The 27,703-nt window shown below is 39.2% G+C and overlaps 1 protein-coding gene across 6 annotated transcripts in view; it reads left to right on the top strand.

Annotated features, from left to right (window-relative positions):
- The window catches only part of AKAP9 (A-kinase anchoring protein 9), a 218,370-nt gene that overhangs the window by 184,079 nt on the left and 6,588 nt on the right, over nt 1–27,703 (top strand). For 3 of the 6 annotated variants that reach the window (XM_074945944.1, XM_074945943.1, XM_074945941.1), the window contains 20 exons: nt 240–1,325; nt 4,397–4,543; nt 4,912–5,418; nt 5,863–5,926; nt 7,296–7,417; nt 8,104–8,295; nt 10,736–10,924; nt 11,081–11,225; nt 12,145–12,364; nt 13,018–13,168; nt 14,222–14,890; nt 15,711–15,925; nt 17,649–17,757; nt 18,831–19,016; nt 20,004–20,204; nt 20,601–20,833; nt 22,173–22,258; nt 24,173–24,296; nt 25,499–25,638; nt 26,300–26,762. In XM_074945944.1, coding sequence (XP_074802045.1) covers nt 240–1,325; nt 4,397–4,543; nt 4,912–5,418; nt 5,863–5,926; nt 7,296–7,417; nt 8,104–8,295; nt 10,736–10,924; nt 11,081–11,225; nt 12,145–12,364; nt 13,018–13,168; nt 14,222–14,890; nt 15,711–15,925; nt 17,649–17,757; nt 18,831–19,016; nt 20,004–20,204; nt 20,601–20,833; nt 22,173–22,258; nt 24,173–24,296; nt 25,499–25,638; nt 26,300–26,343 — 4,830 coding nt within the window. In that variant the 3' untranslated portion in view covers nt 26,344–26,762. Of the gene's footprint in view, nt 1–239; nt 1,326–4,396; nt 4,544–4,911; nt 5,419–5,862; nt 5,927–7,295; nt 7,418–8,103; nt 8,296–10,735; nt 10,925–11,080; nt 11,226–12,144; nt 12,365–13,017; nt 13,169–14,221; nt 14,891–15,710; nt 15,926–17,648; nt 17,758–18,830; nt 19,017–20,003; nt 20,205–20,600; nt 20,834–22,172; nt 22,259–24,172; nt 24,297–25,498; nt 25,639–26,299; nt 26,764–27,703 lie in introns of those variants that run through there. The other 3 variants (XM_074945947.1, XM_074945945.1, XM_074945942.1) reach the window with 2 other exon arrangements.

Here is a 27,703-nt window from a genome sequence, read left to right as displayed (position 1 = left end):
AGCTCACACCTCTTTTCCAAGTCCTACATGCATGTACTTTGATTCATGTAAAGATCTATGAGCAATAAATCATCCAGGCAATTTCATTTACTACTACTATGCTGCTTTTGCAAGATGTCAGGATGAATGATTAAAGAGACTGCTGCCAGCAAATCCAGGAGAAAGCATAATCTGGTTGTTATCTAATATTAACTATTATAATAACTAGTAGCTATTAATTTATTTCATTGACTTTTTAGGTTATTGAAGAAAAAAATGAGCATATAAGAGAACTTGAAGCCCAGATAGAATGCCTAAAAAGTGATCAAGAGCGTGTGAAGAAAAACAGTGAAGAGGAAATAGAACAGCTGAATGAAGTGATTGAAAAACTTCAGCAGGAGTTGGCAAATATTGAACAAAAAGTACCTGTAGATGTTGCTTCCATTCAGGAGGATGCTGACAGTCTGAAACATGAGCTTGATACAGTGTTGGCAGAAAAAGAAGCTTTGAAGAAGCAAGTGGAAGATAATAATCTAGAGTCATCCATGACAAAGAATGAGCTTGAAGAAACTAAATTAAAAATGAACAATTTAAAGAAAGAACTAGATATCTTAAAGAGGGAACATGAGAGAGTAACAGAGAAATATAAGCGTTTACTGATGAAAAGTGACAAGGCAGAAGTAGGGGACAGGAGCAAAGACAGAAGTGAAAAACTGGAAGAAGCCCTGTATGAGAAGTCACCAGAGCTCCTAGAAAATAAAATCCAGCTTAAGTCTGTGGAAGAAAATACAAAGATCACCATCAGGAACATGGAGATAAAGCTGCAGCAACTTCAGGCAGCTATTAAAGAGAGGGAATCTGAGTTGTGGCAGTGTTACAACCAAATAAAGGACTTGAAAGAGCAATCCAAGGTAGAAACAGAAATACTTAAAAAGAAAATACTGGAACTTGAAGAGATACTTCAGGAAAAGGTTGCTGCTGCTCTTGTGAGCCAAGTTCAGTTGAATGCAATTCAGGAGCAAAATAAACTGAGTCCGAGAATACAGGCATTTTCCAAAGGCACTGAAGAAGCAAACAAAAATACACAAACAGAGAATGTAAATCACATAGCTAAAGAAGAGACCGAATCAAAATTAACAGAGAAACTTTCAGAGATGGAGAACCAGCTGGCAAAGGTGTACAATAACCTGGAGCTAGAAAAAAAAAATGCAGAAATTGCACAGGAGGAGGCTATAAAAAAAGAAAACAGACTATTGGAACTTCAGCAGTTACTAGAAGACATTCAGGAAAAACACAAAGAGGAGATTAAAAAGACCCCTAAACAGGGAGAGGTGCAAACATCTGAGGTAAAAAAGTGTATGCCTTGTGATCTTTTGTTCATTTTGCATAAGAATCAATTATTTTTATGGGCTCTGTGGTGGGTGCACACATTTTTTAATAAGATTAAAGACATTGAATCTGTTCATGCAATAACAGAATATTAGTCGAGCTGTGTTAGATATACGTACTCCTCTGAGTTACAAATAGAACAAAAATTGCACTTTTGGTAAATTCCACTATTGATTTCCCACGGATATTTGAATAAAACACATCCAGCCTTTTCATGGGAATCAGGTGTTTTAAAAACTAAACATACTTCTCCCAATTTTTGTGAATATTTTCTGAAGATAATAAGATTGATGATGTCCTTGCCATGAATCTGCAGATTGATTTTTGAGGCACTGGAAGTCTTAAATGTATTTTTATTAAAGGTTTAATTTGGGGCATTCATATTGATTTAGGCCTTGAATCACAATGGGTCTTAGGATTGTGACACTCAGCATTGCACTGCCCATCTTTTAGGCACCTAAAAAATCACTGGAATCCACAAAGCTTGAGTTAAGTATTAGGCTCTCTATATAATGAAAGGGGAGAGAGAGGCACCTGAGAAAGCCAGCATGCTAGACAGGGAGCTGCCTAAGCTAGTCGAAAGGAAATGCTAATTGAAGGGATGTGCCCTATGCCTTGCCCTCTCAGGGTGTTAAGCCAGCTGCAAGAAGGTGCCTGTGTCTCTGCTTGGGATCCACAGCTCGGAACCCTTTCCTGAAAGGGAAACGCCTTTGTTGCCTGAACCATTTCTTGCAAGAACAGCAGCGGTGTATGCCTAACTCCATCCAAAATGGCTGGAGGTAGTGCCTCCCTTATAAGCTTTAGCCCAATGTTAGAGTACTCACCCAAGATGTGTAAAACCCAGGTTCAATTCCCCATGCTGCCTGATGGGGGGGAAAGGAATTGACTAGAAGTCTTCCTCCTCTCAGGAGAATGCCTTACCCACCACTGTATTGGGCCTGCCAGCAAGATAGGTGTTCCCTTGCCTATCTTTACCTGGTTTCAGGTAGCAGTGCGCATGCCTAGAGGCAGAAATGTGGGTGCTTAGGGGACTTTTACAGTGAAAATTTAGGCACCAAGTGAGTTTAGGTTCCTGCAGGGTTAGGCAGCAGCTGAGCGGGGCTTTTGTGGATCACAGTAGGATCTAAATCTGGGACTTAGGCACATAAGTCCCTTTGTGGTTCTGGGCCCTAGTTATTTGTATATATTGCAGTGAAAATTTACAAGCAGGTATAATCCATTCAAAGGGATTCTTCTAACAGGGTTCTCTACCCATATATAACCAAGACCACAGCACTATCTAATCTATCCATTCATACAATTCCCTTTATCATAATATCAGAGCAACTCACAATCCTTTAATGTATTTATCCTCACAGCACCCCTCTGAGGGCAGGAAGTACTATTATCCCATTATACGGTTGGGGCAGAGAGGCTAAGTTTCTGTGTGATCTTGAGCAAATCAGTCCGTGACAGAACAGGGAACTGAACCTGGATCTCCCCAGGTCCCAGGATATCACCTAACCACTATACAGACCATCTCTCATTTCTTCAAGAGGAGTCTTTCCTCCTACTTCCCCTTCAGGCAATCCAAAAAGCTAGTCTTTCTACCCAAATCCCATTCCAACTCCTGTCTAAAATAGTCACTTCTTACAACTATTAAAACAGTATGAATTCAACAATTACACATTTTTAACATTGCAACAACAGTTCAATGCTATTTGCTTTTAGGAAACAATGTTCTATTTGAATATTAAATTAGCAATGTTACTCCATCTATCTGGAATGAACAGGCATGAAAACACGTGTAGCTGAAGTAAGCTGATCTCACAAAAGTATAATGTAAATTCCAGTTTAGGATGCTCTTATAATGTAAATAACAAAGCCACTAGAGCTTGGTCCTGCTTTGGATGATTTACTTTTCTTGCTCTTATCTAATGCCAGGAAAGCATCTTCATTGCACAGATACCTGCTTTCCAGTTTTGACTTGTTAACGTGATCAATATTAACTTCATTCTCACTGCCATTTATTAAAATTATGGAAGCCAAAGTTCAAAGAAACTTAGTGTTTTATTCTTGTCTCCTCATCTAATAATAGTGAGGTTGTGACAGATCCAATGGCTTGCCACATTCTAGGCCCACTGCCTAATGTCTGAAAATTCCCACTCCATGGATCAGATTTAGAGGTGAAGTATATGGGGATTAAATTACACATCTATGTAATTTATGTGCCTAGGAGGCAAAAAAACAGTCATAGTAACAAACACAGCCAACAAGAGGATTAAGAAGGGGTAAAAATGTGTATGTGGTTTGAAAGATACTCCTTTTTCTCCTATACCTTTTTAAAGTAACCTCCTTTGGTTACTTTCTACAATGACCTGGCCTTATACCTCTTTAATGTTTAATTTATGCCAATTTATGTTCACACTGCCTTCCATCGATCACCAGTTATGTTACCTGTTAATTTGACCCTCTGAGTCAAAGATGGGTTGAGTGTTGTCTTCCATTTTCCAAGGCAGAGATTGTATGTTCTGTAGCTATTAATTTAATGACAACCTCAGCTTTGCTGCTGAAAGTCTGAAGTTCACAGATATGGAATGCAGGGCCTGGGCCACAGGTGCTAAAACCTTTTGTACAAATGCTATTGAATTAAGGTCAGAAACTTCTCTTTAAAACTTTACAGTGTCTAGCAGCCTTCATTACTGTTTTTTCACATCCCTGTTGCTGCCTTTTAGTGTATTAATGTTTTTTTCCATCCTTGGCCAGAGATCTTCCCAGAAGATTATCCTTTTCACAGCACTTCCACACAGTCCTTTTTTTCAGTTTAGGGATCCCAGTTAATCTAGAAAACTGGCCTTTTGAAACGTAAGTCTGGGAGGTTAGGTTGGTCAGAACACCACCTATTCAAGGCACTTGACGTTTCTTCATGTGGCTTGTCTCATCTCTAGCTTTTGTGGAGTGGCACGCACGGGTCAGCATCATTAGTATTTTGATGCCATTGTAATAGATGTTTTATCTACCACTGCTTATATTTTGTACTGACATGTAGGTAGTCACAGAACTAACTCAAAGTCAAGAAGGAAGTGTATTCATTGCTGAAAGTGAACTAGAGAAAATCAAAGCTGAATCAGCTGCTGTCAAGGAAGAACTGAGTAGTTACAGAGAAAAGTCAGAAAAACTTCAAGAGGAATTAATGGTAAGAACTGGATCGTTCCATAATTGTTTTATCTCTTCCAGTGAAAAAAATTACTTCATAAAAATGACTGTGCAATACACACTGTTCATACATTTATGAAAACTACCTGATGCTGTGGACCAGATCTTTAGTTGCCACAAATAAGTGTCATTCCAGTGACTTCAAGGGAGTTACACCAATTTACAGGATCTAATCTGTTTCTTGAGATAGTAACTTTGTGTTATCATCTAACAGACATAATCCATCTAAACAAGATTAATCTAAAAAGAATAACTGTGACTCCTCATTGTATAGAACATTTAAAAATACAAAATTTGGTTCTTTAAAGGTATTTGGATATCTGCAGTTCAAATTTGTTATATCTCTAGGTGAGAGAAACAAGTATGAGACATCTTCAAGAAGAGCTACATCGAGTCAAGGACAACCTAGTTGAAGCAGAAAAGAAGCTTGCAGATTATATGAGAGAGGAAGAGGAAATAGGAGAACTTGAAAGCAGAAAGGATGTTGACAAACCAGACAATGTTTCTACCAAAGAAGACCCGACTTCTACCAGAAAAAGTTCATCAGCTCAGACTGAGAAGACTATGCAAATCAATAGCTCCAACCAAACTTTACAGGTCCTTGTTAAAAATGCAGAAATCCAAAATGATTTACAAAATGAATATTCATCAGAGGAGGTTGCAGAGGTCATAAGAGAGTTTACCGAGAAAATTGACCAAATGCAAGAACTCCATGCTGCTGAAATCATAGATATGGAAACCAGGCATATTTCTGAATCTGAAGCATTGAAGAGAGAGCAGTTTGTTGCAGTCCAGGTATTAACAGAAGAATGTAATGCTTTGAAGGAAGTCATAGAAACTTTGAGAGCTAACGAGGTATATATTGTAATTTTTTTTTATTCTGTCATTCTGTATTTTATAAAGAATATTTTAGTTCATGCTACTCCTAAGTAGGGTTCCTATTTTGAGTCCTCTTAATCATGGAAGACTGTGCCATTAAGGCACTATACTGGTGTTTGGAATTATGTAGAGTTGCTTCACCCCAGGGAGAGTTCCTAAATCCCTCCCCAGCTTTACCATCCCTTAGGCTGGAGCAACCTGCTGCCCTCTTGTGCCCAGCCAGCTCAATAGACTTGTGAAGCAGAAGTGTTGGCCCATGAACCTTCCCATTTCTGCCCCCTTTTGAGAGGATCTGTACTGCCTATAGAGGGAGTAGCCCATGTGGTCCTCTTTCAGCTGCTCTCTTCTGATTAATCTGGGCCCTTATGTGTCAGGTTGTGTTTTTTGCAAAGTTTTACATGTTTTCTTTTCCAAATATAGGCAGTCCCAATTTCTGGGTTACCGCACACTGCATCTTATATGGCCAGAGATGGATGTTCTAGTGGTGAGAGATAATTGTTTTATAGCCTTCATATTTCCCATAATAGGTATTATAAATTAAATTATGTTTGTTTAATAGAAAACAAAAGTAGCTGTGCATTACTGTAATCCTAGCACAATGGAAGCTGTCACCTGACAAAGTAAAATATCAATCTTGCAGGCATTCCCTCTTATTAATTATGACTTTCCTACAGTGACCTTGGACCAAAGTCAGGATTTTATTAAAGACGCAACAGGTCCTTACTTGATGCTTTTCTTCTCTACTTCCAGCATGCAGCAGCAGCACAGCAAAAAAATTAAAGTTCAGAAAAAGCACGGCATAAGCAATACACAATACTATCAGCAAGTGTCCCTTCCCAAAATTCCTTAGTTTTTGCCTCCTATGAAGGTGGGATCTTCCCCTTATTCTTCTTTACCCATGATCTTCCCGTAGGAACATGAAGTGTTTGTGATGAAAACTTGATCGAATTCAAACCCAACTTGTAAGCGGGACCTTGATCTCCATCCCCTGTTTGCCTGATAGGCTTCTGTGTTAAAGGAACTCCTTGCATTGAGACCTGTAACCCAAGAAGCAAAACAAAAAGCAACCTGCAATAACAAAAGGAATTACAACAGGAGCAGCAGTGAAAATCAAAACAAAATCCTATAGTAATCAAATGCTGGCACATCTGGGAAAGGCAAAGAGCATTATATCTATATGTGAATCTTAATTACTATAGGACAGAAATGTATGTGTGACAGAGTGGGTATGGAGCTGCCTTGAGGAAAGAAATTGGAAGCTGGTTCCTTCTCTCTGGGCATAGTCCCTCCATCCTTTCTTCATACTGATTTCAGCATCTCTCCAGGCAGTCTCCTCAGCCCTGAATGGAATTTAAAGCTGTGGGTCCCTGGCAAAATCTCTCAGGGTGGCAGTATTACTGTCTCCTTCCCCTGGGGAATACTTCCTCACATGCACCTCTTTCCATGGCTGCAGACAGGTGTGATCTGAATGTGTGCACCAACAGGAGTGAGTCAGACCCATCAAATTTTTACCAAAAAAATTAAAACATTCTGTCCTACAGTAGTAAATAGGAAGTAGATTCAACTGGAGGCAGAGACTACAGATACTGCGAAGAGTCAGTTGGCAAAAGGCTTATGTAGTGTTCAGATAAATGTCTTGATTCTGTCTCCAAGAATTTTAAATGATTTTCTTTGCTGCTGTGTTTTGAAAGCAAAGAAGGAAAGTGTAAGCCAGTCTTAGAAGACAAAACAAAAAAATTAGATGTTATGAAACCACTTGTCCTAACAACCAAGAAACAGAAGTCCTTTTTTGTTATCTGTTATTTAAAGATTTTCCAGCAATTCAACTTTATTGTTTTTCCCTTTTATTTTAGACTCTAGTTCGGACTGGAGTCAAGGAATTTATCTTGCCCAGAGCCAGGGATCTGACATAGTATCAGAAGGAATAGGAGAAGAAGATGAAACTTCAACAGATCTGCTTCCAAAGAAAATAAAGGTACATGAGAGCTGATGTAATTTTTACTTGAAAACAAGATCATTTTAAAGCTCCTTAATACTGTCTGAAATGTAGATCTTTTTTTGGGAAGAAGAGCCCTGTATATAGTAGATATCTTAAAATTTATGTAATTGCATTTTTGAAATATCACCACTATATAATATGTTGGCTACCAGCAAAGCCAGAACTGTATAAATAATTATAACAAATAATAATATGCTATTTTCATTTCTAACAATTATAAAGAAGAATGTGTCTCCTGCCACCAATCTTGTGTGCTAACTCTAGCCCATATGCGAGTTTCAAAAGCATAATACAAAATTTGAATGGAAACTTTCCAGGACTTAACTTCTAAAATATAAGTTTCTATAGAGAACTCAGTTTAAATTTGTAGTATTGTTGTAATAGATTTTTTGTAATGAACTTCAGGGACTACAGCAGTATTTGTTTCTGGGGTGGGCAATATATATACTTCTAAAACCCTATTAAATAATCAGGCACTTTCTATATTTCTAGTCTCAACATTAATCATATTCACCAAGCTACTTGTAAATAGATAGTGCTTTTCCTTGCATAACCAGCCTCCCTTTTCTGATTCATTCTGATGCCAGATTCTAGTGTGCATTAGCCAAGATCACTATTATGGCTGTCAGTATTATAATTTTTTTCTTATATTATTGTTATAGGGTTTGCTAAGAGCAGTGCATCATGAAGGCGTACAGGTGCTGTCTCTCACTGAATTTCCTGACAGTGAAAGAGATATACCTTCTCTTAAACAAGGGCCAGAATCATGGCTTGAGGAAAGGAAAACTTTTCTGAGCACTATTTCATCTTTGAAGGATTTAATTACACAAATGCAACTGCATAGGGAAACTGAGGTACAAACAATATTATAAAAACTCTACTTAGATCAAAATAATTTATACAGCAGCATTTGAAACTAGAGGTGTGTGAATAACTGATTTTTGGTTCACTGGCAGTCCTGAAAGGTGGGGGGCAGCGGAGAATTTGGTTTGGGTCAACCAAAACTGATTTTTTCAGAATTTTCAGCAAATTTCCAGAAATTTATACTTTAGCACAGCGGTCTCTACCTTCCAGACTACTGTATCCGTTTCTGGAGTCTGATTTGTCTTGCGTACCCCCAAGTTTCACCTCACTTAAAAACTACTTGTTTACAAAATCAGACATAAAAATACAAATGTGTCACAGTACACTATTACTGAAAAATTGCTTACTTTCTCATTTTTGCCATAACTTTATAAAATAAATTGATTGGAATATAAATATTTTACTTATATTTCAGTGTATAGTATATAGAGCAATATAAAAAGTCATTGTCTGTATGAAATTTTAGTTTGTGTTGTAAAACTAGGCAAATATTTAGATGAGTTGATGTACCCCTGGAAGACCTCTGCGTAACCCCAGAGAACCACTGTTTTAGCATGTGCTAAACTGATTGAGTTAAAGCCTAGAGAGGAGCCTAGGTTTTAACTCAACCAGTTCAGGATATGCTACAGTACAATTTACTTTATTTTGACTAGAGTTTTAGAAGGTCTTATTTGGATAGATCTAATAACACAATCTAATAACACACTTTTAAAATCCAATTCTAGACAATGCCATTCAGATCAATGGGAGGTGAGGGTACTCAACACCTAAAAGAATTGGGCCAGATATAATCAATAGTTTCTTTCTACTAAGAGAACTTGGGAATTTGGTAATCTTTAATGTAATGCACTTGAACCTTACAGCTGTTCTTCCAATCAGATGTTCATGTTGCCTCTGCATTACAATTTTGCCCAATGTTTTTGTCTCTCATTGTGCCGGTTATTGGAGATGTTCGTTTTAAATGTTGGAGTGTTCCCATATTTAGTTATACTGACAGGAAAAAAATATTTATCTTTATAAGATGGTCTTTATTTTGTTCTTTCATTCATTTTATTTCATGTTTTAGTGACTTATAATGCTTGTTTGTGCCACAATCTAGATGCCTATATTTGGAAAATTGGCCTTAAGAGGAAGGGTATAAACCTTTTACAAATATTTCAAAGTACCCTTCTCCATCTGTGCCTGACTTGTATTTTGTAATAAAGATATTGTGTTGTTTATCAGAGTCTAAATATACATCACACTATATAGTGTAAAATTTAAAAAATATAGTCCCGTGAGATTTTTTTTAAAAAAAGAACTAAAAAAAAATCATTAGTGAAATTCACCTTTTAACAATACAAAATCGCTGGGATCTCAGGTACAGAATAGTAAGTCAGCCTTTACGAACACTTCTAGAAGTAAGATTGCTATGAAAGATGTTATGTGAGACAATTCATTGAGTCCTATTTGTACATGCTCTCTGAGCAAAGAATGGATGCATTTTTATAAACTGAAATCAAATTAAAAAAACGACGCATGAATTCTGCCACCCTTACTTACCGTGAATAGTGCCTTGCTCAGTGATTTCAATGGGACTAGACATCGTGTGAGATACTACCAATGTGAGTAAGGGTGGCAGAATCAGGCCCATAGTAAGTAACAGAGTAGTCTGTCTGCTGCAGCTGAGGATCTGCAGTTACAGTTCCTTGATTCTCTGCTCTTCTCCACCCCAGGTGTCAGTGGTCTGCAAGGGATTGTTTACCAGCTGTGGGGCTAGCTGGAGTGCATCCCCAACACATCTTCTATGTTTAGGGCTGCAGGGAATTGGCTGAGGAGCCAGGTACACTAGCTCTGTGCCCTCTGAGGAGCCTTACACAAAGTGTATTCCCTGCTTCAGATATGTGGGTAGTTTCCTTTCCTGTTGCACTGCCTATAGGGCACAAAGGGAAAGGAATAAGTCAAAGAATCTGGCAGTGTCACTACAAAATGTAACCAAGATTAACTCTGCTCCATAAAAACCATTAGTACAGTATACACTCAATGGTGTGGTACAGTACCACATAGTGCTGTAATAGTCAGTGCATAGAGTTCCAACTTAAAAGCTATACCACTAAAAGGAGACTCTGATACAATATAAAACAGAATCTTGCTACATGGGGCCAAATTTTCAAATGTAAGGATCTAAGTTGACCCTGTGAAAAATGCAAATGTCAGTTTGCATGCAGTAAGGAGTATTTATGCATACAGAGAGAATAATTGCATGTATACAGTAAGTACTTATATACACACAAATCTGTATGTGCACAGACACAAATTGTATCTGTATATCGAATGAAAGAAGTTTAGTCTTCCACTGACTCTGCACACATAAAATTATAATTTAACATAATCAGTATACTTGCAATTCTGTTAAATACTGGTTGATCTGTCACTTTTGTCCCGCTGTAGATTTGTGCAAACTGTGAACCTCCTGAAAGTGTTCCAGACTGGCGAGGTGAACTTCTGAATGCTATTCAGCAAGTCTTTCTGAGAGAACAGGATGTTCTTCTAGCAGCATCTCAAACAGAACTTTCAGAACTGGGTACCAAGGATGCAGTTGTATTGATGAACCAGTTAGAGCACAGACTTCAAGAACAGGTGATGCAGAACAGATACTTCTGTTCAAAGCATGTTCAATTTTAATCTCTGATGTAAAAATGCAGTGGGAAAGCATTACAAAGCGACTGTTTCCTTTATTAAGTGTTGCATTAATTACTTTCTGGAGTTTTACTTTTAAATTTGTAACACAAACAGGTTATTAGCCAGAGAATGGCAATGGACTTCATTCAGAATGCAGACAGAAGAAGTTTGCTAATGGAAATTCAAGTACTGCGCACTCAGATGAACAATAGAAAAGTTAATCCAAAGAGAGAACAAGAGATTGATCCAAAAAGTCAAGGTGCTTTATGTGGTAATACTATATGTGTATACCGGTGCATGTGTGTTCATACACGCTTTTAAAAATATGCTTACAGATAAGTGTAGGTATATTTCCTCAGATTGTGCCTTTCATTCTGTGTCTGTCATTTTGAGGATTCAAAATTTTCACTCTTATTTGACCAGTCTGCCTTTTGAAAATTAAAATAATCTCTCTGTTTACAAACTCTTACCACTGTTACCTAATTTAAAGAGATGCTGAGTGATTTTGAAAGTGAACCCTTACTGAAGTTTGCACCTTCTGGATTTTTGCTGAGCCTGTACTTCAATTTTTAGGTCTAACAGCCTTGAGAGTATCTCTTTAAAATGAGTCGTTATTGACAGTGATTAAGATTAAGTCACGTATAGACCTGACAGAGAAAAATGTTGCGAGACGAGATGTGTACTTACTATAACCTGTCTGTGCTTTGTCACAAATATCTTTTCTACATATGAGTATATTTTGCAATATTAAAATGTATGAGTCTTTTTATACATTTCCAAATAATCTATAGAATGTATATTTTTATCTAACTATAATTCTAAAAATGTTAATGGACTACAGTCATTTTAGCATGCCCCTTTTCAAAGACATTATCTGGATCCTGCTCAGAGCTTGCTTAAAGGCATATGGGAGTCAAAGGTTGGGTACAAGAAATTGAAATAATTGTGCATTCCAGTCCTGCTAAACAAATATTTATGTTTTAACTCATCCTCACAAAGGGTAAAATTCACTCCTGTACACAGGTCTGGCACAGGGCCTAGACACCATTTTGAAAGCTTATGTGGAGCAAGAGTAATTGTGATGGTCCTATGCACAGGGGCAAATTTCATCCCAAATGGGTAACATTGTTTGTAGAATGCTACCTGGGTAAGTTCCATATTAATGATGTTATCTCTAGAAATGCTGGAGTACAACATGCAGCAGAAGCAGTCTCAAATACTGGAGATGCAAGTGGAGCTCCATAGTGTGAAGGACAGAGCGGCTGAACTTCAAGAACAGCTGAATTCTGAGAGAATGATGGTTTCAGAAGTGAAGAATGAACTTGCCCAAGCTAAACTAGAACTTGAAACAACCCTTAAGGCCCAGCACAAGCACTTCAAAGACTTGGAAACCATCAGGTGTGGCTTTCAGTGGCTAACTCTTCCTACATTGGCATTTTAAATGTTCATTCTTGTATTGCTTTTTATTACCATATTAATTTTATTAAGAAAATTGTTACCATCTAAGTTAGAAATTTCTCTAAAATATTGCTAAGGAAAAGTAGCCCATTATCCCAATTGAAATGTAATCCCATGGAAAGAAGGAAAGCTTCATTTTTCTTAGTTTTACTTATTGCTTACTCTGAAATACTTTCACAACCCACGGACAGATATTTTGAGATTTCTGTACTTACTTTAGACCATTATATATAAAATTGTAAATATTTTATTAACACAATAGCAAGAAAAAAAACAGTTTATGCGGAGACTGACATGGTGTGAGAAAGTTACAGGTAGTTTGTGATAAGTTTTATGTGCAGTTCCATGTAGCTTATGTGAATTAATTATTCTTGCTTTGGGGACAACAGCGGAGGTGACCAGCGTAGGAAAATCATGCTAAGGAAATAATTTTCACAGATTCTCTTTACTGACTTTGCAAGTATACCTCCTACATACTGATTTAAAAAGCAGTTCTGTATTTGTGTTAATGTTAAATGTTTTTTTCCCCCATGTAGTTTGTGGCTTTTTGACAAAAACAATAATCCTAAAGGTAGCCTGTGTATCTTTATTAGGACTGAGGTTAAAGAAAAAGCAGCTGAGCTTGATATGTTAAAGGATACAATGGCAAATGAACAGAAAAAATCAAGAGAGCTTCAATGGGCTTTGGAAAAGGAAAAAGCTAAAATGGAACGCGATGAAGAAAGAGGAAGAGAAGAGTTTGAGGTACCCTATCTTTGCTCTCAAATTATCCTCAGCATTAAAAAAATATACAGATACTTCCAGATTTTCTCTTAACATTTCATCCCAGTTTACCTTTTGTTTAATGTACTGTGCAATCTATGGGCTAGATTTTCCCCTCTGCTGCTGCAGTATATTCACTGGAGTTGGAAAAGGGTGTACAGAATCACTCCCATACAAGCAGTGGGGCAGAAAGGGCCTGATCCAAAGCCCCTTGAAATCAATGGGAGTCTTCATATGAATTTCAGCTGGCTTTCTATCACACCAGTGGTGTTTCAGATATGAGTAGGAAAGGGGTCAGCCCGCATATATCACGTCTTCAGGGATCTATTGGCTGACAAGGCAGCAGACACAGCCCTCACATCTGGCTAGAATGTACACAGCACTATACAGAGGTGCACATTGCTGGTCCTGTTTTAAGCATTGTGTACCAGGACCCACCGTATGGAATCCTATCCTGGCTGGCAGGACTCCTATGGCAGAGGATGCATTTCCCAGCATCCACGCTACCTCTCAAGGCACTGGGTATGGCAGAATTTGGCTCTCTATTTAATATTTGTTTTTAGTCAAATTATCAGGACAAAACAAGAACCACTTTCTTAATGTTTACAAAGCCAGTAGAAAAATCTTAGCGATGTGAAATTAAAATACTGTAAATCCTAAAGAAATGTGGCTAAATAAAATATGTTAATTATCCCTATGGCCCTCATCCTGCTGGGAGAAGTAGACAGCTGTGCATACCTGACTTTGAAAATCTGCCTTCACCATTCAGGAAGTAAAAACAACTAGCTATAAATAGCCGGGCTTTCACATTAAAGGTTAGGGTAATCTTACGAAAGCTATAGTATATTTTAAGTATTCTTATTCTTAAATTGGTTACAAATGTATAATTCATTACATTGTCATACACATTGAAAAACAAAATCAGATTCGTGGCATTAAAGCAAATTGTCTAGATTTAAATACTTTACATTTTCAGCAAAAGGGCATATTTTAAATTAATATAACCAGTCACTATCTTTTATTTTCTTCTTGAAGGATTTGAAAATTTCTCTTGAGGATCAAAAACAAAAGAATTTACAATTAAATAAACTTTTGGAACAAGAAAAACAGCTGTCCGGTGATCTGCAACAGAAAATTGAATCCCAGGAAGTTCTGAATGCAGCCCAGCTGTCACATGAACGAGGTCGTAACTCTGAGCTTCAGGTGCTCCTTGAATCAGAGAAAGTCCGAGCTCTCGAAATGAGCAGTGCCCTAGAAAGGGAGAAAGAACTGTGTGCTCAGCTTCAGAGCGTTGAAGATAAGGGGCAGGATGCAACACCCAAACCAACTGAAGAGTTACTTAAAGATTTACAAAAACAAATGGATGAAAAACATGACCGTATAGTGGAGTTAGTCAGTGAGATGGAGAGGTATAAACTTGACTCTGTACAAATGAGGCAACAGATGGAAAAGGAGAGGCAGATTCAGAGGAAGTCGCTGCAAACAGAACAGGATGCTAACATATTAGCACAAAAGAAAGTACATGAACTAGAGTCCAAAGTGGAAGATCTTCACTGGCAGCTTGAAGAGAAGAGACAACAGGTTCATAAACTAGAGCATGAGGTAAAGAAGTTGCAGGAAATAATACAGGAGCTACAGAAAAAAGAACAAGAGAGGGAGGAAAAAAAGGAAGCTGAAAGAGCAATATGCCAGAATCTCAATGAGGTACAGTAGAGCTTAGAAAAATATGTAACACTGAGCTGAATTCTAAAGCTGTCACTGTGCTCTTAAATCTCTAGTTTGATTAGATAGATGGGCAGTAAAGTTGAGGAGCAGTTTTCACCAGATTCATTTCCTATCTTTTAATTCAGTCTTTTGGAGATTCTCCTTGCTTTGGGCTAAATCCTGGCTGGTGACGTACAGCATGGCTGCCAAAATCATCGGCAGGAGCATTAGACCACTCCAATTCTGCCTACTCCAGAAAGATCTAGTGACACCATTCCACATGTCCTGTGCAATTGAAATCACAGAGGGGGGGTAACTGAGAGTGGCAACTGGAGGAGTAAGCAAAGCCTGACTGTATGTCCACATACACATATCCATTGCCAAGTAGACCAAGCTGTAGTCCCAGCACCCAGCCCGTTGAACAAATTATTCCTATTCAGGAGTGCTCCAAGTGATTGTGCATAGGATTGGTCTCAGGCACAATACAGTACCTAGGAACGCCATTTTTTCAGGGTATATCTGGGCCTATTTGGAAGGGGTGTGTAACCCCACATACACCAAAATGTTGTCCTGTGTTTAGGAGTGTGTGTTGGAAATATCACACGTTTGCTAAAGGTAGGAATAATGGACAAAACTCTGTGTTGACTCAGACCACATATAACCTCATTCAAGTAAATAGGGTTACACGGGGCATAATTCAGTGTAGAATTTGACTCAACATGCACTTTATTGTCTGTAATTTGACTTAAATGGGTTACATTTTAAGTGTTTTTCAATTGAAATATATGTACCATTTGCATTTTGATACATACATATGCAGACTACTTGGGATACATCCAATGAGAGAACAAGAAATTGGGTTCTACAGCAGAAAATGGAAGGAGCTGAAATGAATGACTCTACCAACCCCGTGCTGACTGAAATGAAAGGAGAAGCTGATCTAAATGAAGGAAGTAAAGTTCTGGAGAACATCAGACAAAAGCTACAAAATGTATCTTCAAAGCTGAAACAATTGGCACACAAAGCCGCCAGCAGGTTAGACGCATCTTCAGCTGCATGTTTTTGTTAGTAGCAGCCAACAAACTGTAGCATCTTGGCACGTGAATCAGAATTTCCATTCCTGTGTTACTCTAGTTCAGTGGTCACCAACTGGTTGCTCGCAATCGACTGGTCGATCCTAGAGGATCTCCCAGTCGATCACAATCTCCGGCAACGCTGCCAACTGGGAGCCTCTGGAAGTAAAGTGCTGCCCGGCAGGAGGCCACATCCCAACCCCCAGCCCTGAGTCCCCTCCCAGAGCCAGCACCCAAAACCAGCCCTGAGCCCCCTCCTGGAGCCAGCACCCCATAGCCCCTCCTGCACCGCAAACCTCCTCCTTAACCCCCAGCTCTGAGCCCCTCCTGCACCCCAAGTCCCAGCCCTGATTCCCCCTCCCAGAGCCAGCACCCTATACCCCTACTGCACCCCAACACTCTGCCCCAGTCTGGAGCCCGCAAACTCCCTCCCAGAGCTTGCACCCCTCACCCCCTTCTTCACCCCAACTCCCTTGCCCCAGGCTGAGCCCAGAGCCCCCTCCTATATCGCAAACCCCTCGGCCCCAGCCCAGAGCCTGCACCCCCTCCCGAACCCCAACGTCCTACCCCAGCCCGGTGAAAGTGACTGAGAGTGGGGGACAGCAAGTGACAGAGGGAGGGATGGAGTGGGGCTTTGGGGAAGGGGCGGGGTAGATCCTGGTTTGCCCTTAAATTCAAAAAGTGATCTTGGGTGTAAAAAGGTTGGAGACCACTGTTCTAGTTTTATGTTTTTTAGTCAAGTTACACCAGCATAAAACTGGATCACAGAGTAGTGAATCCAGTTCTAAATATTAACACTTAGTGTAATCCTTCATCAGTTCAGACCAAAAAAAGAGGCTTCTTGTGCAAGGTGGGAGGGCTCGAACTTGATGTAGACAGAAAACCCCTAAAAAGAATTGAGTAATTGTATTCAGTAATGCTTTGAACAGTCACATACTGAAACAAAAAGGATTACCAGGGACTCTATAAATTGTGAATTTTTTTTGCAAAATACTCATTCAGATTGACATTCCTGAACCTTCTTTTACTTGCAACCATCTTGCTAAGAAGGGACTTTATTTGTGACACCTGCAGCCTGGAAGCCCAGTGTGAATCAGTTTTTGATTCTGCTATTACACTGATGTAATATCAGAAAAACTTAGTGTGAAGTGCAATACTTGGAACATATTCTGCACTTCTGAAAATGTCTCAATTACAATTGGTCACAAAGGTTTAAGAATTCTGGGGAGACTTGGGGTCCAAAAGTCCAAAGGTTCTCAGCACTGTAAAGCTCCCCTTCCAAACAACAGTAGGTGCTTAGTGCTGAGTGCTGTTTAAACTCTGGACAGCTTAATTTAGGTGCTTAAATGAGAAACTGAGCACTTTGGAATGTTGTTAAACCCTTTTGGACTGTGAGTGTCTTTACTTGAGAAATGGCCAGATTTTCAAAGTGTCTGTATTTATTAACAGTGTCTACAGAAAAATGAAAGAGGCGCTTGCTTAAAAAAAAAAAAATCGATAACCAGAAAAATACAGTTCTACTTTGTGAGAATTGGGTTCATCATAGCATTGTCTCCTTTTGAAATTTCAATCATTTTCCCTATGCCTTCCTTCAGAAATCTAGTACTTTATAGAACTGTATACTTCACTGTAGTTACTTTGCATTACACTGCATACACTATAAATATTTGCTATTTTCATTCCAGGTTACAGTTTGAAACAGCAGATGATGACAACTTTATTGGGGTACAAAGTAACATTGAAGATGTTCTTTTACTGTTGGGAACATTACCTGGATTGTCCCAACTAGAAGGGGTGAGAACATAATCACTTTTGGTAAACTTATACAGTAAAAAGTCAACTGTAGTCTGTGCTCATTTAACATTGGCAAAGAGTGCTGTAAATCCTTTCCTTTTTACCTGTCAACTTTGAGAAGGAATCACAAATTGACGTATATTTCACATTTCCTAGCATTTTCTTTAGGAAAAGTACAAAAAGTTACTAAAAGTAACTCATATAGCTGCAACCGACTGTGGGAAAAACTTTATTCAGTATTTCCTGGATGTAAAAAATCAGTGTTTAATATTTAGTATATCAGGTTGTTACGGGACATTTACTTAAACTATGTAGTCTGTACCAAGAGAAATGCAACAGGAAAATCTGCATGCAATTACGAATGTTCAGAACATTAATGAGGCAGTCTGGCACAAAGAATAACACTTAGGCAATGTTTGGTTCTTGACTGAGCTCAGCCTTAAAGCCAACATCAGTGTGAAGCATCTGTTTTAAAAGTAGCTCAGAATTAGCATTTCTTGTTTTGTTCTAAGATAGCACTAACTTGAAAACTGCTCTTTTGGTTTTTAGAAACAAATATGAACATAATAAAAATAAACATTGCACATTATTGTTATAATAGATTAGTTTGTGTTGAAATGTTCTGCTCTAACATACCATAAAAAGTCACTGTACCTGTGTAAAAACTAAGATGCCACCAGACTCCTCGTTAAGACAAACAGATTTATTTGGGCATAAGCTTTGGTGGGTAAAAAACTCACTTTTTCAGATGCATGGAGTGAAAATTACAGATACAGGCATAAATATGTATTGGCACATGAAGAGAAGGGAGTTACCTGGAAAGCTTATGCCCAAATAAATTTGTTAGTCTCTAAGGTGCCACTGGACTCCTCATTGTTTTTGTGGATACAGACTAACTCGGCTACCACTCTGTTACTTTGTACCTGTGTTTTAACTCACCTGTTGTTTAGATTAACATTATACTTTTCAGATTTCTCAGATAAAGTAACAAAGCTCTGTTATCATCCACAAAACTTGTCATCTAGGGTAGGAGTCATATCAATCTGATCTCATGCAAGTTTTTTCCTTTCTAGCTGAAGTTAGTGTTACCCCCTGTGGCCCCTGCTAGCTCACTAACTGAAAAACTGCTGAGACAGAATGCAGAGCTGACAGGGCTTGTCAGCAGACTGAGTGAGGAAAAGAACAATTTGAGGAACGCTGCCTTGAAACTGGAGGAGGAACTCAAACGATACCGACAGAGAGGACTTTGTGGGGACTATGTATGTATCTTCCCTATGCATTGCCATAAACAAATGTGTATAGACCAGGGGTGGCTAACCTGAGCCTGAGAAGGAGCCAGAATTTACTAATGTACATTGCCAAGAGCCACAGTAATACATCAGCAGCCCCCACAGCTCCCACCGCCTGCCAGCAGCCCCCACCAGTCAGTGCCTACTCCACCATCCCCCTGCCCACTGCAATCAGCTGTTTCACATGTGCTTTGGGGAAGAGCGAGGGCATGCAAGCCTCAGGGGAAGGGGCAGGGGGTTTGGGGCAGAGCAGGAGGTTGAGCAGTGAGCACCCCCCAGAAAATTGGAAAGTTAGCATCTATAGCTCCAGCCCCAGAATCCGTGCCTAGGTAAGTAGCCGTATATTAACCTCTGAAGAGCCACATGTGACTCCAGAGCCACAGATTGGCCACCCTGGTATAGACTAGAAAGCATCACCCTGTTTTCACATGAAATATAACTACACAAGTTCTGTTCAGTACTCAGTAAGCTGGCAGTCTAAGAGGAGGGGAAGAAGGGTGATTAACTTTTCTACCCTTTCTTCTCCTCCTTCCCTACTCCTTCCCCCCCCCCCCCCCCCGCGCTGTCTGTAGTCAGGGTGCCTTGGCAAACTCTTTTTCCATAGACAGACACTTTGTGTTTTCATCCACCTTTGCATAGTTGGCTGCCATTTTTCCTGCAAGTGTCTTGTGCCTCCTCACAAGGAGCTAACAGACTCAAGGTGTTTTTAAGACTATAGAACTACTATAAGAGAGCTGTTAGTTTGAGTTCTTGGGACAGATGCAATGAGTATACTTTTCCGTGGAAGTTAATAGCATCATTTCACAGTGCTCCCAACCCGTTATCCTGAAGTGTGAGGGCCCAAGGTTCACCTCAGACCTGGGTTTCCCACTCAGTAAAGTGATGAGCACACTACTGAATCAATGAATAAATGATAAGAAGATGCGTTGTTAAAAATAGGGTTTGGTCCCCCTGCAGTCTTCTAGACATTCACTGGACAATGGAGCTAATATCGATACGCTCATTGCCTCTGAGAGAGAGATTTGGAACAGAGAAAAGCTGTCACTACAGAAATCTTTGAAACACGCTGATGCAGAGCTGTCCAAACTGAGAGCAGAACTAAGGAGTGAAGCTTTTCTGAGAGAATTGGGATCGAATTCTGAAAATGCTGTTTTAAAGGTAGGAAGCTCATCACCAACTGCAGACTCTCAGCACTGTGGGCTGTCTTTTAGAACTGGGCCTGTTTTCCATTGCATTCACCATGATTCTCATTTAGACTAACTGGGGACATCAGTATGATTCAGTTTTCAGAGGCTTGCTCTTAAAGACCTGGAACTCCATTATAACTTTCCCTGGGGTAAAGACACAAAAACACTCATGCCCCTCTTCTGTAAGTTACATATTTTTTTTGCAGCTCAAAACATCCCTATATTATGGAACTGGTATTCAAAGAATGTTAGCATTAGTGCAGGCAGGAAGTGAATAATCACAGATGAACTTCAACGATAATGATGTCAAAAATCTTGGAATTGTAACAGTCCTCTGAATGCTTTCTTTGTTTCTTCTGTCATCTAGATAATTTATGGAAAATACCTGAGAGCAGAGAGCTTTCGGAAAGCTCTCATATATCAGAAAAAATACTTACTGCTCTTAGTAGGTGGATTCCAAGAGTGTGAAGAAGCCACCCTGGCCCTCATTGCGAGAATGGGTGGACAGCCTTCATACACTGACCTAGAAATTATTACACATCGTTCAAAGAGTTTTACCAGATTTCGCTCTGTGGTCAGAGTGTCCATTGCAATTTCAAGGTAAATCGCAGGTTAACCAAATGTGAACGTGCCATTTAACATAGATTTTATTAAGGCCCTACTTAATTTGCGATATTGCAAAATTGTGGATCCCACAATATTAGGCTTCCACTGCAATTTTGATACTAAATTCAGGTGTATATATATTGCATTTTAACAATCAGCCCCACTGTCAGTCATGGGTGGCCAGCTATTCCAAATTACCACAGTTAATACAGGTCCATTATTACTTTTCCACGATTTTCCATGTCTTGTCCACAACTCTGCCACAATTATTTGACAATCATCCCGCAATTCACATAGGGCCTTATATTTTATCAAATTAAGTATCTTGTGTAATTCACCATTTTTTGTGATACACTCTAAATTGTAAGTCTTGGTAACCATGAAAATAGTGCATCTTAAACAGAATGCAGAGTTACACAGGGCACTGGTAATACAGAAGACTGGAGCAAGCTGTTTAAGACATTCTGCCGCACAAATGTAAATCAAAGCAGCCTGGCTCTGTGTTGTAATCCACTGATGTCAGAATTTATGGGTTATGATAACAAGCTTTAAAAATTACTAATGAATTACTGGTGACGTCTCCAGAGTGCCTGTGTATTGTAGAAATGTATCATTGTTTCTTTTCTGTAACCTACTTTTTCTTTAAAAGTAAAAACAATCCCTTTAAACGCAGGCATTGTAATCCATAAAATGGAATTGTATCTAAGAAATCTAGTTGTTTTAATTAAGCCTTTTGGAGATGACGGAGAGAGAATATTGTGTATAAGCAGTAAATACTGTGGCTACCTCTGGTTTTTAAATTTCTTTGAGGCCTCACTCCTGAAAATACATACATGCTTAACTTTAGGCACATGAGCTGTCCCCTGAACTCAGATTACTCACATGCCTCAAGTTAAGTATGAGTGAAAGTGTTTGCAAGATGGGGGACTTGGTGACTGAGGGTTTTACTTTAGAATATACCACTGCTATCATGGACCTTTTTTCTGCATTGGGGCTGAAATTTTTTGCAGTTATTTGTTGTGTCTTATATTTTAAGATATTAATGCTAAGTATTGTAGACATCTAGGACAAATGCTGCCCTTAGTCAGACCCATTCAACACCCAGACATCACTAGAATTGTACAGGTATAACTGAAGGTAGAATATGGCCCATGTCTTTTTCTTAGATAAATTCTGTTTCTGTTTAATCCAGGTTCTTTAGGTTTTAAAAGTCTATCTCCTTACTCAGTTTGCTGCTGTGTGGATTATTATACACCCTAGAACATTATATGTTTGTTGTTTAAATAAAGAAATACTTGGCTTACTCTAAAGTATCTTTTTATTTTAAATGCAGAATGAAGTTCCTGGTTCGTCGGTGGCACCGAGTTACAGGTTCTAATTTAATGAACGTCAACAGGGATGGCTTTAGCCAGAACACAGGTAAATCACTGACTGGCAATGTCTGAAGAAACATCATCCATGAATTATATTAGTGCTGAGTGAACATTTTAGTTCGACCTCCATGGTCTGGAACCAATGGGTTGCTCCTTCCCCTATCTGTTTCTCAGCTTTCTGGCAACCCCTTCAGCAGTTCACTCCACTCCACTCAGCATAGACACTAGTCTGAACTCTCTGGTACCTTGCTTCTCATCAGATGCAAATCTGTCTGCAGGAGTTTTTTTAAAACGTAGCAGCTTCATCTTAAGCAAAGGGCAGCATGTGAACTGTGAGATTTTTCTGTGTCCACTGAAGTGTTCTCCAGTATCAGAGACCCTTCCCCCAGCTCTACGAAGGGTGGCTCACTGAGTAAATCCTTCTCAGGGCATGGACAGGCAGGAACCATGAATATCACAGTGCCCACCACACAGCCTGAGGAAAGGGCAGATGAGACAACATTGCTGACCATGGTATTGAGCAATAGTTCCTCCCTTTTTGTCTTAACTCCAGCCCAGACAAAAAAGTTCTGATGGCCCCTGGATCAGAGGTAGTGCTAGCCCATGGGGGGCCCCAGCAGGAAAATTTTGCCCCCCCTCTCCCCCAACACATAGTGAATAGGGAGCCCCCTTTAGCTGATCAGGGCCATAAGCAATTGCTTAGTCTGCTTATGCCTAGCGCCAGCTCTACCCTGGATGTACCTAAAATCCAGGAAATCTGATTCCATTTGCCTGAGGGAGGTCAAAAAGCCTTTTACTCACACCTGGCTATGTAAACATGGGGTGAAATCCTGAATCTGTTGAAGTCAATGGGAGTTTTGCCATTGCCTATGGTGAGCCAGGATTTTACCCATGGTCTCCTCTCAAGAAATCTTAAGAATGAAGTAGTCTCTATTTCCTGAGGTTCAAGAGAGCCTCCTGGGCTGAATGTGAGTCTGCTTTAGCAATGGAAGTCTGCTGGAAAATGACTGGGAGCGCAGACTACATGTGCACTAAGTATTATGGTGTTAATATAGTGCTACATCAGAATTATAGTTCTAAATTACTCAGTGCAGTGCCAGCCTTATGCGAATTAGGGTACTGCTCGGCAGAATCCCGTAGCTCCAGCCTATGGAGTAGAAAAGGAAATCTAACTTTTCTGCCTGAAAACTGTTTTTCTGCAGAGCTCCCAGTCCTGGTTGTAAAGCTCCACCCAATATTCATAGTTACTGTGTACAGTTAAAATAGCTATTTTTGAGTGCGCCGCAAGGAAGTTTTGACTGGATCTTGGTAGCAGGAAGCACCAAGAGCCTGAAAAGTTGTAACTACTGTACGTGAATGAGAGGAGGGGAAGCAACCCATAGTTATATGCTGGGAAAGCTCATGGTAGAACATAAAATTTCCATTTTACAAAAATTACTCTTACTAAACAGAAGAGCAGTTACAGCTGTTTGAGACTTCCTTGGTCTTAAACATCTTAAGACATGCAGTTTGTGAGTATACGTGAATTTATTTCTTATCTAGTCTATGGCCTTCCTAATTTCAGATTAGGTGTCAAAACAGGTGATCAAACAGTGGCAGTTGCTTTTATTAATAATTATCTATTTTGCTGCAGTGGCTACGATCCCCAGTCATGGATGAAGCCCCCATTGTACCATATGCGGTACAAACACAGAACTAAAAGACAGTCCCTGCTCCAAAATAGCTTACAGTCTAAGTGTAACACAAGAAATGGCTGTAGCCAGAGGAAGGAGAACAAGTAAACAGTATTGGTCAGCTTGGTAGGCAGTAATAGCTGTACCTCCTTAACTAGCTGTAGTTTTTAACTTACTTTACCACATGTAAAACAAAGAGTGCACCTGGGATATCTGTCAAAGTGTAAAATGTCTGATTTTCACAAGTTGATATTTTTTGTATAGATAATACTTGTTTGTTGTTTTAGGTCACGAGCTAAGGCCTGATTCATTAGCTGGCGGTCTGGAGCTCTATGGAGAACGAAGACATTCTTCTGATAGATCTAGATCAGAACTAGAGTCTCTCAGATCTCCTATAAATTCTCAGCACAGGTAAGTTTGTAAAATAATTATTCTTTATCTGAAAAGTTTATTTCTACAATTAATACTAATGCACTTTAGGAGTGTGGAAATTTCACAGTTTGATATGTAATGCCATATATTTTCTGTTCAAGGTCTAACCTTGCAGTCTCCAGCCTTCTGAGGAACTTAATGTTCTTCAGAAACCATCAACAGTATTAATAAATCAGAAAATGGGGTTGCTTCAAAATTATGTAAATGCTTCTAGCTCCTCATGCCAAGCCCTTATCTATGGACATTCAGAGCATCACCACTAGGACACCGCCATGAAATCCTAGCACTGTTGAAGTCACTGGAGCCAGTATTTCACCGCCGAGGCAAGCACTTCTGAAAAATCAGGCTCCAATCATTCTCAAGCTGGGGGATGTATTTTCACCTAGTGCCATGGACACTTCCTCTCCCACTACTGTACAAACAGTCTCCCCTCTCATTTGCAATCTCATAACCTATGGCAACTACAGTAGTTGGTTACATGGAAAAGTATTTAATCTAGTTGTAGTGGTCTTTAATGTGCAGCTGGAAACTATGGAGGAGAACTAAAACCATATATAGATATTCGTCAAACATCCTGCTTTTTCTTAGAACAAATTTTTAAAACAACTGTACTTGAAACTGCTACTTCTGCATGTTTTATGCAGTCTCAGTAGGAAACATACTTGTGATTTTTGCCTCAAAGGAATGCAACAGAAATCTTGGGAATAGCAGGGAAGGTAGGCAGCTGAGGGTACATCTACACTGAAGAAAAAAACCCAACAACCCTCCAGCAGCACATCTGAGTGTCAGACTCCAGCTCACAGTACAGCACTAAAGAGTAACGCAGACATTCCCGCTTGGCCTCTGAAACCTCCCCCTTGCCAGGTTTCAGAGCCCAACTAGAAACATTGACACTACTATTTTTAGCACCAGACTGTGAGCCCCTAGACCGGCCTCTGAGACTCACGGTCATGGATCTTTTTTGCAGTGTAGATATACCATGGGGAGAATCAGATGGGGAGGACAATGTGTCCAAGAAACTGGGGAGTTCTACCCTCAGTAGAACACTCATTTTCTAAAAGGCAGCATATACGTATACTTAATATTCGTAAGATTGCTGCTACATTCTCTTTTGGAAACAGGATTTCAGTACAGGAACGTCAATTTTTGAAACCTACAGCTCATTGTTTTTCTTCTGCTAGGTTCCAGGGCATCCATGTTGATTTAAGCCCAGCTTCCCTTGCATGTTCTCAGCTGCAGAATTATGATCCTGACAGAGCTTTAACAGATTATATCAATCGACTGGAGGCACTACAGAGGCGACTTGGAAGCGTACAATCAGGTAAAAATACTCAAACTTTCCTCTTCCTGGTACAAAGACACAGAATACCTGTTCTGAGTTAGAAAGTATATGCTGGTTTCTCAGGTTCAGTCTTAAACAAAGGGGAAAACTCACAGCTGAACTCAAGGAACAAAAAGCCCACTACCCATGACAGTGGTCAGAAACTATATAGGAATGAAACTGTATTCAGTTATGTACTGAAGCTTTTGCTGGGGCTGTCCAATAAATTTGCAGCAAGGTTTTAATCAACATCTAAGAGAGACAGGGGAGTGGTTTTGTAAACTCTTTTGTATCAAGATTCCTCCTGTTTAATCATTTTTTTGTGCTGTTTGGCTCAGTTGTCCTATTCACATGCTGACAAGTACTGGATGATACACTGCAGCACGTTTAATCACGCTTTCTGAAAAGGCTCTTCCAGTAAGAAATACTGGAGTTAAAGGTTCTAGCAGGAACGGTTCAGACTGACCCATATCTAGTTTGATAAGGAGTCAAACCACTTTAACAAAACAGAACTTAGAAACAAGTAGTTTTGTTCTTGAAGTATATCTATAGTAGAATCTGCACAGGTCAGCTGAAGTCTTGCAGAAATGTCAGATAACTAATGCTGACTACACATTGTCTAATTTCTCCAAGCACTAAGATTGTTTTTTAAATCTTACAGGTTCTACTTCCTACACTCATTTGCACTCTGGTGTTAGAAGATAATATCCTTTCAACATCTCCATCACTGGTAATGATAATGAATGAACTACCTTTGTGCTCTCTGTGCTTTTGTATAATGTGTATATTGTGGGACCAACCTGAACACAGCTGTATGATTACACAGTTCTCTTGCTGGCACATCCACACAGACTGGAATTTATGTATATAGGCACTTTGTGTTCATTCAAAAATCATTAAATTACATGTATATTTGTGGAATGCTAATTTAAATGATTAAGTTATAAAAAGTGTATTTATCAAATGGGATGCCAGGAGATGATGCTTGTGTATTTGATTGTTGAATGTGTAGCTGAAAGTGTACTGCACTTTGACAAAACTACACAACTCTGTCCTAATATTTGCTACTGGCAGTGCAGACAGAATATCACTTGTAGAGACCTATTTTTGTAAGGTAGAAGTTTTGAATTTTAAGGGTATTTTGTCAAAGTACTGAAATAAAGATGACTTCATCCTTTTACTTGTTGTTTTAGGTTATTTTAAGTACAGGAGCATTTCTTGTGCACACTATTAAAAGGTAACTAAACCCTGATTCTTGCTAGTTTCAGCTTCAGGGATAGGCAAGAGGATTCCTGGTAAGCACCAGAGCACTGCCTAGGGAAGAAGTCCAGACTCAATCTGATGTTCTAGTACAATAAAATGATTAGGAATTAATTTTACTCAGCCACTCTGCCAGGGGAGTTTCCTAAGGCAACAGCTTGCCAGCTAAGGGCTTTCTTTTATATTAGTCTTTAAAAATGGAGATGTGGTAGTTAATGAGATTTTCACTTTGTTGTGGCCACAAAGTTTTTTGTTACTAACTAGTGTTAGCATCAGGCTGGCTTAAGTTCACATTTATCCATTCCTTTATTAAAAGAGCTTTTTTTCTAAAAGTATAAACAGTGTTCTGAGCACAGGAAACTATTTCACAAAGTTTAGAAATTTTTATGAAAAATTTCTGCAAGTCACATCAGAGCTATTTTCTACTACACAAGTACAACATTTAACAGTTCTGAAATAAGTTACCCATTCCCATGTGAATTATGGGAGAACCACCTTATTAATTCACTGTGCCTCTTTGGACAGCTTCAGTGGTTGCCAAGATTTAATAGTAAAGGGTTGCAGAAGGTTGGCTATTAATAGGACTTTGTCCCCCAAACAGCAGGCACTTCTTAAAACAAAAGTTTATACAGTGCCCATTCTTCCCTCTACATCATTCTAAACACTGGATATACTCCTCTAGTTAATACAGTAGTACACACTAGTTTTCATTCACTTTCTTTAGTACAAAATGAACACAGTTAAAGAAATTACATTTCTCAGATATGCATGGGATACAACTGCCTTGCTCTGCCTTACTCTTAAC

Source organism: Natator depressus, chromosome 2 (assembly GCF_965152275.1).
Source record: "Natator depressus isolate rNatDep1 chromosome 2, rNatDep2.hap1, whole genome shotgun sequence".
Taxonomy (NCBI): domain Eukaryota; kingdom Metazoa; phylum Chordata; order Testudines; family Cheloniidae; genus Natator; species Natator depressus.
Note: the sequence above shows the minus strand (reverse complement) of the source record. Positions and strands in the feature narration are given on the sequence as shown.